General features: G+C 43.4%; 1 protein-coding gene across 1 annotated transcript; it reads left to right on the plus strand.

Moving 5' to 3' along the window:
* Positions 1-2421: 2421 nt before the first annotated feature.
* On the plus strand, positions 2422-9741 carry dpysl4 (dihydropyrimidinase like 4). Its single transcript, XM_059324870.1, has 15 exons — positions 2422-2514; positions 3277-3365; positions 3456-3640; positions 3722-3886; positions 3992-4053; positions 4156-4236; positions 4321-4389; positions 4824-4944; positions 5267-5423; positions 5920-6061; positions 6481-6565; positions 6814-6899; positions 6987-7166; positions 8275-8440; positions 8592-9741. The coding sequence occupies exons 1-15, from the start codon at positions 2476-2478 to the stop codon at positions 8681-8683; spliced, it is 1719 nt and encodes a 572-aa protein (XP_059180853.1). The 5' UTR covers positions 2422-2475; the 3' UTR covers positions 8684-9741.
* The last annotated feature ends 2238 nt before the right edge of the window (positions 9742-11979 follow it).

Here is an 11979-nt window from a genome sequence, read left to right on the forward strand (position 1 = left end):
TGGGGACCTTTTTCTTTGTTTCCATGATGTCTCTCGTCACTCTGTCACAGTTCCTGCAGTCGCCACTAGAGGGCGCTGAAAACACCTCACACACTATCATGTATCTGTACACACAGTGCAGTGTGTATAGTGTGTGTAAAATGTGTACACATAGTACTGTGCACAGTGTGTATAGTGTGTGTACAGTGTGTGCACATAGTACTGTGTACAGTGTGTATAGTGTGTGTACAGTGTGTGCACATAGTACTGTGTACAGTGTGTGTACATTGTGTACACATAGTACTGTGTACAGTGTGTATAGTGTGTGCACATAGTACTGTGTACAGTGTGTGTACATTGTGTACACATAGTACTGTGTACAGTGTGTATAGTGTGTATATAATACTGTTCTGAACATACAGGGTGTCTGTAAGACTTTTCAGTTTAAAATATGAGAGCTTCAGGTTGACATGAAGATACAGAGTTTGTTACGGTCCAGTGAGTGAGTTTGTGGGTGTGTGAGTGTGTGTGTGTGTGTGTGTGTGTGTGTTTAGATAAAGTGAATGTGACAGGCAAAGAAAAATCCAGTTCAGACTGCAGCGTCTTCAGAGCTGCAGAACATCAGCAGTAATGAGCAGTGACCTGTGTGTGTGTATGTGTGTGTGTGTGTGTGTGTGTGTGTGTGTGTGTGTGTGTGTGTGTGTGTGTTTATATATTCACACAGCTAAAAAGCTGAGAGGACGCTTCGTCTGTTTGTCTTTGTAGACCTGAAACTTGAAGTTTTGAGGTCATGTGATGAAATCCAACATCAGCTGATTAATCAGGGGAAACATCAAGGCCACGCCTCTTTATGTTTACAGAAAACAGGAGATGAAACTCTAGAAGACGTCATCGTCATCAGAGTCATGAAAAGACCAAAACACCTCAAGCCAGCGCAAAAACTTTTATGCACATGTTCTAAAGGTTTCTTGAGTTTTGATGTTTCATCAAGCTGCAGAATGATGAAAGATGATCAGAGTCAGTCTGAGGTCACGGGGCCTCCCTCCTCCACGGCCTCCTTCTCCTCCTCTTCCTCTTTTTGTTCTCCTCATTTATTGCCTGGGCTCTCTAGCCAATCCTCCTCTCCTCCTCCTCCTCCTCCTCCTCCTGCTCTTCTTCCTCTCATTGTCTCAGATCAGATCAGATCAGTGCGAGATGTCTGAGAGTAGGAGTTCTCAGGAGGACGACTGCTCCTCTCTGCTGTCCCGGCTCGGCTCGGACTCTCCTCGGCCTCGGATGAAGTATGGCGGGATGTTCTGCAGCGTCGAAGGAGCTTTTGAGAACAAAACCCTGAACTTTGAGTCGTTCAGTCCGCAGACGCAGCGACGTCGAGTGGCTCGAAGCCGAACCGACAGCCATGATGGAGGAGCAGGAGGAGCAGGAGGAGGACAGACCATGGTGTTTCCCTCTGGACACACCCGGGAAAACTACGGCAAGAGAGAGGTTAAAAATACTTTTTATAACACATTTTATTTTCAGATGTCTTTGTGTTTGAAAGTTACATTTCAAGCAGTTTTGTGATTTTCAGTGATTTCAGTCCTGTAAAAAGCACAGTAATACTACTACTACTACTACTACTACTACTACTAATAATAATAATAATAATAATAATAATAATAGTAATAATAAACATGATAATCATAATAATTCCAAATGAATTTATTCAGATTTGGTATGGAAACATTGAAGCAGTTTGAAGAGAATTAATGAATTCTGTTTTTAGATTCTATGAATTTTACTTCTTACAGAGAAACAAAGACATAAAGTGGATTTTCAGATGGAGCTCATCTCATTTAAATATCCTGATAATAAAATAATAAATATTCTATATTAATAAAACAAAATCAAAAGAAGTGTCAGAAAATGAGACAAATATTATTATATATGAGATTTATTACATCAAATTTTAATTATTTTAGATAACACACACGCGCACATGCACGCGCGCGCGCACACACACACACACACACATACACACACACACACACACACACAGGGGCGAGTCTGTCTCCTCCACAGCAGGTGCACCTCACCCACAGCCAATCAGCAACCAGCACATAAAACACTTCCAGGATCACTCTTCAAAATAAAAGTACATGTGCTTCACGCCAACATGAGGTCAGAGTGTGAGAGAGACAGACAGACAGACAGACAGACAGGCAGACAGACAAACAGACAGACAGACAGGCAGACAGACAGACAGGCAGACGTCCCAACTTTTTTGGAATGTGTTTGTAACCTGTCTGAATAACTGCTGTGAAAGGACTTTATTGTGAAGCTCCACACCGGAAGTTCTGTGTGTGTGTGTGTGTGTGTGTGTGTGTGTGTGTGTGTGTGTGTGTGTGTGTGTTTGCCGGGGGCGTGACGTCAGAGCTGACAGGGGCAACAATAGCAGGCTGAGTGTGTGTGTGTGTGTGTGTGTGAGCGGATAATTCAGCCGATCGCAGATCGATCAGGATGTCTTTCCAGAACAAGAAGAGCAGCGCGAGACCCGCGGTAGGTCCAACCCGACCCGAGCCGGACCGGGCCGGGCCGGGCCCGGAGAACAGGGCAGTGGGCCGGTAGGGAGGATGCTGCAGCTCCGCCTGTCAATCACCGCGCCGCCACATCCGCACCTAGTCTGACCCGGATCGGTCTGAACACTGACCGAGCCGAGCCGGACCGAACCGGTCTACAACCGCTGCAACCAGCCTGCTCCTGCAGCGGTTGTAGACCTGTTCGGCCCGGCTCGGTTCTCAAGGGGCGGGGAAGTGATGCTGAGAGATAAATGAATGATATTATTAATTATTTTAACATACATAAACGTTATGAAACATGATGTTAATAATGTTTAAATATTTGATTAATGATGCTTAAAGATTAAAAACTGATTGACGTGAAACACGTGGTGCATTCTCACACACACACACACACACACACACACACACACACACACACATATATATATATATATTCAACTATTGACTCTGAGCTGCATGTGTTTGACTGAGATACAGACAGAAGAGAAATATTGTTGTTTTAATTAGAGCGGATCAGCTAAATATGTTTGTTTTTTCCTCTGAACATCAGAATGATTTGAATGAGTAAAATTTCCCAGAAACTGTTGTGAAAGGTTTTAATTAATAATTTGTCCAAACTGAGCTGAATGTCTTAATGATTGAATGAAGTTTGTTCTTGACAGAAGAAATAAAAGAAGTTGCAATGAAACAAAGATAATAAAGAATTTTCGTTATAGAAGAACTCTCTGTCTGTTTCCAGGGCGACCGTCTCATCATCAAAGGAGGGAAGGTCGTCAATGATGACCAGTCGTTCTACGCTGACGTGTACGTTGAGGATGGCGTCATCAAGTACGTTTATCTCTATTACTAATAATTATTAATGACTAATTACAGGTCAGACTGTCAATCATCAGACTTCCTGTCTTGTGTCCTGATCAGACAGATCGGGGAGAACCTCATCGTCCCGTCTGGCGTGAAGACGGTGGACGCGTACGGTCAGCTGGTGATCCCCGGAGGCGTCGACGCCAACACCAGTCTGCACGCCGCACAGAAAGGCATGAACCCCACCGACGACTTCTACCAGGGAACCAGAGCTGCCCTGTCCGGAGGAACCACCACCATCAGTCAGACCGCCATCAATATTCAATAATCAATAATCAGTACTTGTCTTTTGGTCGCAGTAGTAACTGGCATTGTGTTCACAGTGGACCATGTGCTGGTGGAGCCGGGGGTGAGTCTATTGACGGCGTTCGATCAGTGGAGGGACGTGGCGGAGCAGACGGCGTGCTGCGACTTCTCGCTGCACCTCGACATCACGCGCTGGCATGACGGGCTGTACGAGGAAATGGAGGCGCTCGTCAAGGACCAAGGTCGGACTTCAGCTTCCTGTCTGGACGGCTCACAGCTCATTATTTCTTTATGCTTGATTGATTTAACATCTTTCTCCTTGACTTACTGTCGTTTTATTGTTTCAGGTGTGAACTCCTTCCTGTTCTTCATGGCCTACAAAGACAAATACCAGAGCTCCGACTCTCAGGTGAGCTGTGTCATATTATTACTGTTGTGGTTGTTGTTAATTGTTTACATCACTGTTTTCTTTTCCTTTAATTGACTCTGCCTCCTGGTGTCATGGTTTCAGCTCTATGAGGCGTTCGGGATCCTCCGGGATCTTGGAGCCATCGCACAGGTGCACGCTGAGAACGGTGATATCATTGAAGAGGTATTTATCACACCTGAGTAAAATTAATGAACACAAACATAAGCATTGACAAACATTACTTTGACTCTGTGCTTCGTGTTTCAGGAACAGAAGAAGCTTCTTTTTCTCGGCATCACTGGACCTGAAGGACATGTTTTATCTCACCCTGAAGAGGTACACACACCTGTTATTACACCTGTAACACACCTGTTATTACATCTCGAACACACCTGTTATTACACCTGGAAAACACCTGGAACACACCTGTTATTACACCTGGAAAACACCTGTTATTACACCTGGAACACACCTTTTATAACACCTGTTATTACACATGGAACACAGCTGTTATTACACCTGTACCACACCTGTTATTACACCTCTAACACACCTTTTATTACACTTGTTATTACACCTGGAACACATCTGTCATTACACCTGAAATACACCTGTTATTACGCCTGTTATTAAACCTGTAACACACCTGTTATTACACCTGTAACACACCTGTTATTACACCTGTAACACACCTGTTATTACACCTGTAAATGCACCGTCATATAAGCTTCCCCCAGGTGGCTTCAGCGAGGTGTGTTGTTGTGTTTCAGGTGGAGACGGAGGCTGTGTATCGAGCCGTCACCATCGCCAAACAGGCCAACTGTCCGCTCTACGTTACCAAGGTGATGAGCAAATCTGCTGCTGATGTCATCGCCAAAGCCAGGAAGAAAGGTGACATCATCAACCTCATGTGTTCACACCTTTAAGCCACATCAGGTTCAGATTTAATTGTAATTGTAATTCCGGAGCTCTCAGCGTCTCCGTTGATCCTCAGCAGCTGCTACAGGTCATATCTCATTTCCCAGGTAGGTCTCTGCCCAAACCAAACCCTATCCCAACAGGTGGTAGTCCACATTTCAGAGCAGTTTCCAATCAGGCCCCATGAGTCCAGACCATCAGACCATCATAACGGTCTGAAGTCAACCTCCACAAGGATCAGGTGCAGATTCTGAAACAGACTGTAGGCCAAGCGTCTTCCTGTTTCTGTCCTCAGGTATTGTGGTGTACGGGGAGCCAATCACTGCCAGTCTGGCTACTGATGGCTCCAACTATTGGTCCAAAGACTGGGCCACAGCTGCTGCCCTCGTCATGAGCCCACCTCTCAACCCGGATCCTTCAACTCCACAGTACCTGACCTCTCTGTTAGCATGGTTAGTATGACTCTTCTTCTGTTAGCATGGTTGGTATGACTCTTCTTCTGTTAGCATAGTTAGTATGACTCTTCTTCTGTTAGCATGGTTGGTATGACTCTTCTTCTGTTAGCATGGTTGATATGACTATTCATCAGTTAGCGTGTTTAGTATGACTCTTCTTCTGTTAGCATGGTTGGTATGACTCTTCTTCTGTTAGCATGGTTAGTATGACTCTTCTTCTGTTAGCATGGTTGGTATGACTCTTCTTCTGTTAGCATAGTTAGTATGACTCTTCTTCTGTTAGCATGGTTGGTATGACTCTTCTTCTGTTAGCATGGTTGATATGACTATTCATCAGTTAGCGTGTTTAGTATGACTCTTCTTCTGTTAGCATGGTTGATATGACTCTTCTTCTGTTAGCATGGTTAGTATGACTCTTCTTCTGTTAGCATGGTAAGTATGACTCTTCTTCTGTTAGCATGGTTAGTATGACTCTCCTTCTCTGTTTTCCCAGTGGAGACCTCCAGGTGACGTCGAGTGCTCAGGCCAGTTTCTCCACAGCTCAGAAAGCCGTAGGTAAAGATGACTTCAGTCTGATTCCGGAGGGAACCAATGGGATCGAGGAGAGGCTGTCTGTGGTGTGGGACAGAGCTGTGGTAAGAATCTGTATCAGCACATTTCCACACCTGGTGTCACCTGGAATACAGTAACAGTCACAGAGAGCGTTTAACTCAGCTGTAAACATGTCAGACGTTTGCTTTCAGTTCAGAAGGATGTTTGCATGACAGGCTCTGCTCTGATAGGTTTAGACTGGAAGGGTTCTCAGCCTGACTGCACAATTAAACTACAGTTTCTTCACCAATTAAATTAATTTCAGTGTTTTTACTGTTCTGCATGTCAACTGAACGCAGAAAAAACAAGGATATTGCAAAGAGAACGAATCCTTTTTCTTCTATTGAAGGGTTTTCTTTATCTGACTCAAGCCTCTCAGGACAGAGGATGTTGTGTTAGACTATCAGGAGATACAGGTATAGGAGAAGATTCATCTTTGATTGTTTTTATTCTGTCTCTGCAGTCAACAGGGAAAATGGACGAGAACGAGTTTGTTGCAGTAACGAGCACCAACGCTGCTAAACTCTTCAACATTTACCCGCGCAAAGGTATCACATGATCAGAAGACACATGAGTAGCAAAGAGGACAGGTTTGGTTCAAAGTCTCTAACTTTTAACTTTGGTTCAAAAGTTAGAGACAGGTTTGTCTCTAACTTTTACTGAGGTACAGTACCCAGTAGTACTTCAGGAAATTCAGTGCCATATTCCTGCAAAGATCAAGCAGTGCTGTTTGTGTTGGTTTCAAACATTATTGAGAATGTCCCGCAGCAGATTGAGTTATCTGTCCTGTATGCAGGAAGGATCGCTGTAGGATCGGATGCTGATATCGTCATCTGGAATCCAAAAGAGACACGAACTGTTTCTGCAAAGACTCACAACCTGGTAACAACACATCAGTCTTCCATCATCAGTAATCAAAATGTATTATTACCATCATCAACATAAACACCATGCTGCCTGTCTGAGCAGACCCTGGAGGTGAACATCCTGGAGGGTGTGGAGCTGCGAGGCGTGGCGTCCGTGGTGATCAGCGGCGGTCGGCTTGTTCTGGAGGACGGAAAACTCAACGTGACTGAAGGTTCTGGGCGCTTCGTCCCGAGGAAGGCTTTCCCCGACGCCGTCTACAAGAGGATCAGAGCCCGCAGCAAGGTAGCTCAACAGCAAGGAAACTTCCTGTTCAGAACCAGCTCCAGACTGCCCATCAGACTCACCAGCCTCACAGCTCCTCATGCTTTATGATCTGACGGTTATACTTCGTAAAGAACTCTTATCAATGCGTCTAACAGCTAAGTTTACAGCAAGGTAACCTACTGGTTAACTACCTAACTGACTGGTTAACTACCTGACTGACTGGTTAACTACCTGACTGACTGGATAACTACCTGACTGACTGGTTAACTACCTGACTGACTGGATAACTACCTAACTGACTCGTTAACTACCCGACTGACTAGTTAACTACCTGACTGACTACCTGACTGACTGGTTAACTACCTGACTGACTACCTGCCTGACTGGATAACTACCTGACTGACTGGATAACTACCTGACTAACTGGTTAACTACCTGACTGACTACTTAACTGACTACCTGACTGACTGGATAACTACCCGACTAACTACCTGACTGACTGGTTAACTACCTGACTAACTACCTGACTGACTTGTTAACTACCTGACTGACTACCTGACTGACTACCTGACTGACTGACTGACTGACTGACTGGTTAACTACCTGACTGACTACCTGCCTGACTGGTTAACTACCTGACTTTCTACCTGACTGACTTGTTAACTACCTGACTAACTACCTGACTGACTGGTTAACTACCTGACTGACTACCTGCCTGACTTGTTAACTACCTGACTGACTACCTGCCTGACTGGTTAACTACCTGACTTACTACCTGACTGACTTGTTAACTACCTGACTAACTACCTGACTGACTGGTTAACTACCTGACTGACTAGTCAACTACCTGACTGACTAGTTAAATACCTGACTGACTGGTTAACCAGGCAACCACATGAGCTGCTGATGAGTTCCTCAAACTCGAACAGAAGATGTTGTTTACAGGTGGAAGCCAGCAAACATCAACTAACCAGTCTCTGTCTGGTTGGTTTTCTATTTGAACCAGTTGATTCCTGACAGATGATCTCTCAGTTAATTGATCTCTCACTAAATTGATGGTCATTTAATTGATCGATCAGTCTGTCAGGAATTAGTTTCTCTTAAGTGTTTAATCTCCTCGTCTCAGATGGCCGAGGCTCGTGGCGTCCCCCGTGGAAACTACGATGGTCCGGTCCATGATGTCATCAGTATGACTAAATCGGTCCCACCCACTCCGACCACCCGTGGGCCCCTCTGTCCGAAAACCCAGATCAACCTCCGAAACCTCCACCAGTCAGGATTCACCCTGGCAGGTAGTGTTCACAGTCTGATCAATAATCTGATTATTGGTGTTTAAAACTGAGTCTTTGTATTTTATATAAACAGCAGGCGATCCGATAAATATGAAGAAGAAGATAACAGACAAGATTAAAACATCACTAATTCAGAACTTCTTCTGTGCAGGAAGTCAGATTGACGACCACATCCCTCGCCGCTCTGCTCAGAGGATTGTGGCGCCGCCTGGTGGAAAATCCAACATTACATCGTTATCTTAAAACGAGAAACTGTTTTAAGATAACTCACTTTGAGTTTAACAACAAACTGACGTGTCACCTTAACTAGAACATACAGCCCAACCCTTAACTGGTACTACACCCTGTAACTAGTACTTTTACTACGACTGAACCCTACGACAACCTACAAACCCTACAACAGTAGAACTTGAGCTAGTCCTAAACTCTACAATAACCTTAGAAAGACTACTACACCCTAACAGTATTACGTTAACTGTTATGAACCCTACAACCTTTTCAGCTGGAACAAACACCAAAACACTCACATACACTAAACACTAAATCCCAGATTTAATGTTTGTGAACAACAACCCCACAGTTGCACAGTGCAAAACCCAATAATGTAGTACTTCAAATAGTACTAAACCCATAACAACCTTTCAGCTGGGATTAAACCCGACAACTGTACAACTAAACCCTACTGCAGTTACTGCCACACTACAATAATACTAAACCCCCCTACAGCTACTGCATAACTAGTACTACAACCCAACAACTAATACTAAACCCTTCAACAATGGTACTACAACCTAAAAAGTACTACTAGCCCCACAAAAACCCACAACTCGAAGGAAACCCAAACGCAGTAGTAGAACTTCAAATAACCCTTAACCCTATAACAGCTAGGCTCAAACCCTGTACACAAGTACAACTACTAAACGATGGTAGTAAAACTACTACTAACCCTACTACAATGTCACAAATCCTACAACTACTGTACAGCTAGTAATGGATGTACCAACAATGGCACTACAACCCCACAAATAGTTAACCCAATAATAATAGAACTTCAACTATTACTAAACCCTATAAGTATTCACTCAATCCTACACCTACTGTACTTTAACTGGGTAGTACTGGATGTTCCAAACAACCCAACAAGTAGTACTTAATCCTACCAAGTACTGACAAGTACTGAATGTTTTTTGTATAGTTCTTAGAATGACTCATTTGAAGTACTCTGATCATTCCATCTCATCCGTCCTGAAACTCATCGTGTTCTCTGCTAAAGAGAGTAGCAGTAAAACTAGTAGTAATGGTAGTAGTAGTAGTAGTAGTAGTATGACCCGGAGAATACTTCCTGTTTTCCTTCATCAACAAACACCTAAAGACAGCATCATGGGTCTAAAGATAAAACCAGTAAAACCAGTTCACACTGGTGTTACTGGTTGTCTTTGTTCCGGCTGTGACCTGCGCTGGCTGGTTGTTCTCTGATGGTTCCAGCTGTTTATTTTTTATCGATTTATCAGATATTTCTTTCATTAATCCATTCTGCTCATTGTAAATTAATATGTAGTCATAACTTAAAGGTCAATTATAGCATCTCTCTCTAATTATAGGTCTCTTATAACAGAAGTCCACTCACTCACTCAATCACTCTTATATCAGAACCATATCTCCATATCTAAATCTGTATCATGGGACCATTAAAATCACATTAATCTGTATCATGGGACCATTATAACCACATTAATCTGTATTGTTCTGTTCTAAATCCAGTCTGTGGTAAATAACATGTTCAGTCCTGGTGAGTGTTTAATGTTGGTCCTGTCAGGACCTTTTTTAATATATTGATAAAGTTCATTTTAGTTATTGATACAGTAACTGAAACAGTCAGCAGTTTTCTCTGAATGCAAAACATTGATTCAAAACATCAACTGAATAAATAAATGGTGCTAATGAATCCAGTAGTAGCCTGCAAGTAGCAATCCGTTCAACACCACGCCCACTAAGAGTGTTCACGTATTGACTCTGCCCCCACAGTCAATACAAACAAACCAATGACAGCCTGCTCTGACCACGGACGTGTTAGAAGAGTTTCTCACTACACATATGATTCAAAAACTTCTTCCAGCTTTGAGATTCTGTGTTGTGCACATGCTCAGTACTGTTTCTCCCGCTGGCCCCGCCCATGCAGACCGGTAAACTGAGAGAGGATTGGTAGATTTAACATGATATCAGTGGCAGCAGCCACACCTGTGCAGCAGGTAGATCCACACCGATTTATCACGTCATGTTTCCAATGTTTAAGGAAAAGAACATATGTTTCAGATTCTCATCTTCATGGTGACTATCAAAGTGAATACGTTCAGTTTACCAATCCATAAACTCAGTTTACCAATCCATACGTTCAGTTTACCAATCCATAAACTCAGTTTACCAATCCATACACTCAGTTTACCAATCCATACGTTCAGTTTACCAATCCATAAACTCAGTTTACCAATCCATACACTCAGTTTACCAATCCATACTTTCAGTTTACCAATTAATACACTCAGTTTACCAATCCATATGTTCAGTTTAACAATCCATACAGTCAGTTTACCAATCCACAACAGTTTATCAATCTATATGCTCAGTTTACCAATCCATTAACTAATTTTATCAATCTATACGTTCAGTTTACCAATTAATACACTCAGTTTACCAATCTATACATACAGTTTACCAATCCAGACATACAGTTTACCAATCCATACGTTCAGTTTACCAATCCATACGTTCAGTTTTCTAATCTTTGTGCCATATCAATAATTGCGCCCTGGGGGAAGATGAATACGTCCGTGGTCAGACTCAGCTGTTAGAGGGTCAACAACATCTTGTGTGACCTTTGACCTCTGACTGTACAGAGGCTAAAACAGTCATGCTGTGATGTCACAGCTGCAGACCCCGCCCCTTCCTGCTGTTTGACCTCAGGTGACCTCTGAGGGGATTTTTACCAGTGTGTTTGATTTGATACCATGATCATTTTGTATTTTTTACAGTTTTTGTATTCTGGCAGTGTTAGCGTCGGTGATCGTCGTCCTAACGCAGCTCAGCCGCCATGTTGGAGTCAGCATGTTGCTATAGTGACAACGTGTGGCGTTGTACGGATCAAACAGACACTTCGTCTCCTGGAATGAATTTAGACTGAAACTCTCTCGTAGACTACCAGACTCTTCAGCTGCAGGCTTTTCTGGCTGTTCTGACCCACAATCCTCTGCAGCACAGAGGTCAAAGTTCAGGGGCCTATTATCATAAAGAAGTCTGTCCCAAATATCTACAAACTGCATGCAACAATATGTGCTCTGTCTCTGCAGCTGCAGCACTGAAAGTAAAAATAGATTTGAAATGCAGATTCCAACATGGCGGCTGTGGTTCTGCAGGCTGAACTGTTTCTGTCCTTACAGAGTCCCTGTCCTCACAGAGTTTCTGTCCTCACAGAGTCTCTGTGGGGGCGGGGCGTCTGCTGTTGTTGTTCTGTGGTAAATGTGAAACTGTGAGAGCTGCATGAA

The sequence above is a fragment of the Centropristis striata genome, chromosome 21, assembly GCF_030273125.1.
Source record: "Centropristis striata isolate RG_2023a ecotype Rhode Island chromosome 21, C.striata_1.0, whole genome shotgun sequence".
NCBI lineage: Eukaryota > Metazoa > Chordata > Actinopteri > Perciformes > Serranidae > Centropristis > Centropristis striata.

Coding starts and splice junctions, on each gene's coding strand:
- dpysl4 (XM_059324870.1), top strand. CDS start 2,476: ATGTCTTTCCAGAACAAGAAGAGCAGCGCGAGACCCGCG. Junction 3,641..3,721: donor CGGAGGAACCACCACCATCA/GTCAGACCGCCA, acceptor TTGTGTTCACAG/TGGACCATGTGCTGGTGGAG. Junction 3,887..3,991: donor GGCGCTCGTCAAGGACCAAG/GTCGGACTTCAG, acceptor TTATTGTTTCAG/GTGTGAACTCCTTCCTGTTC.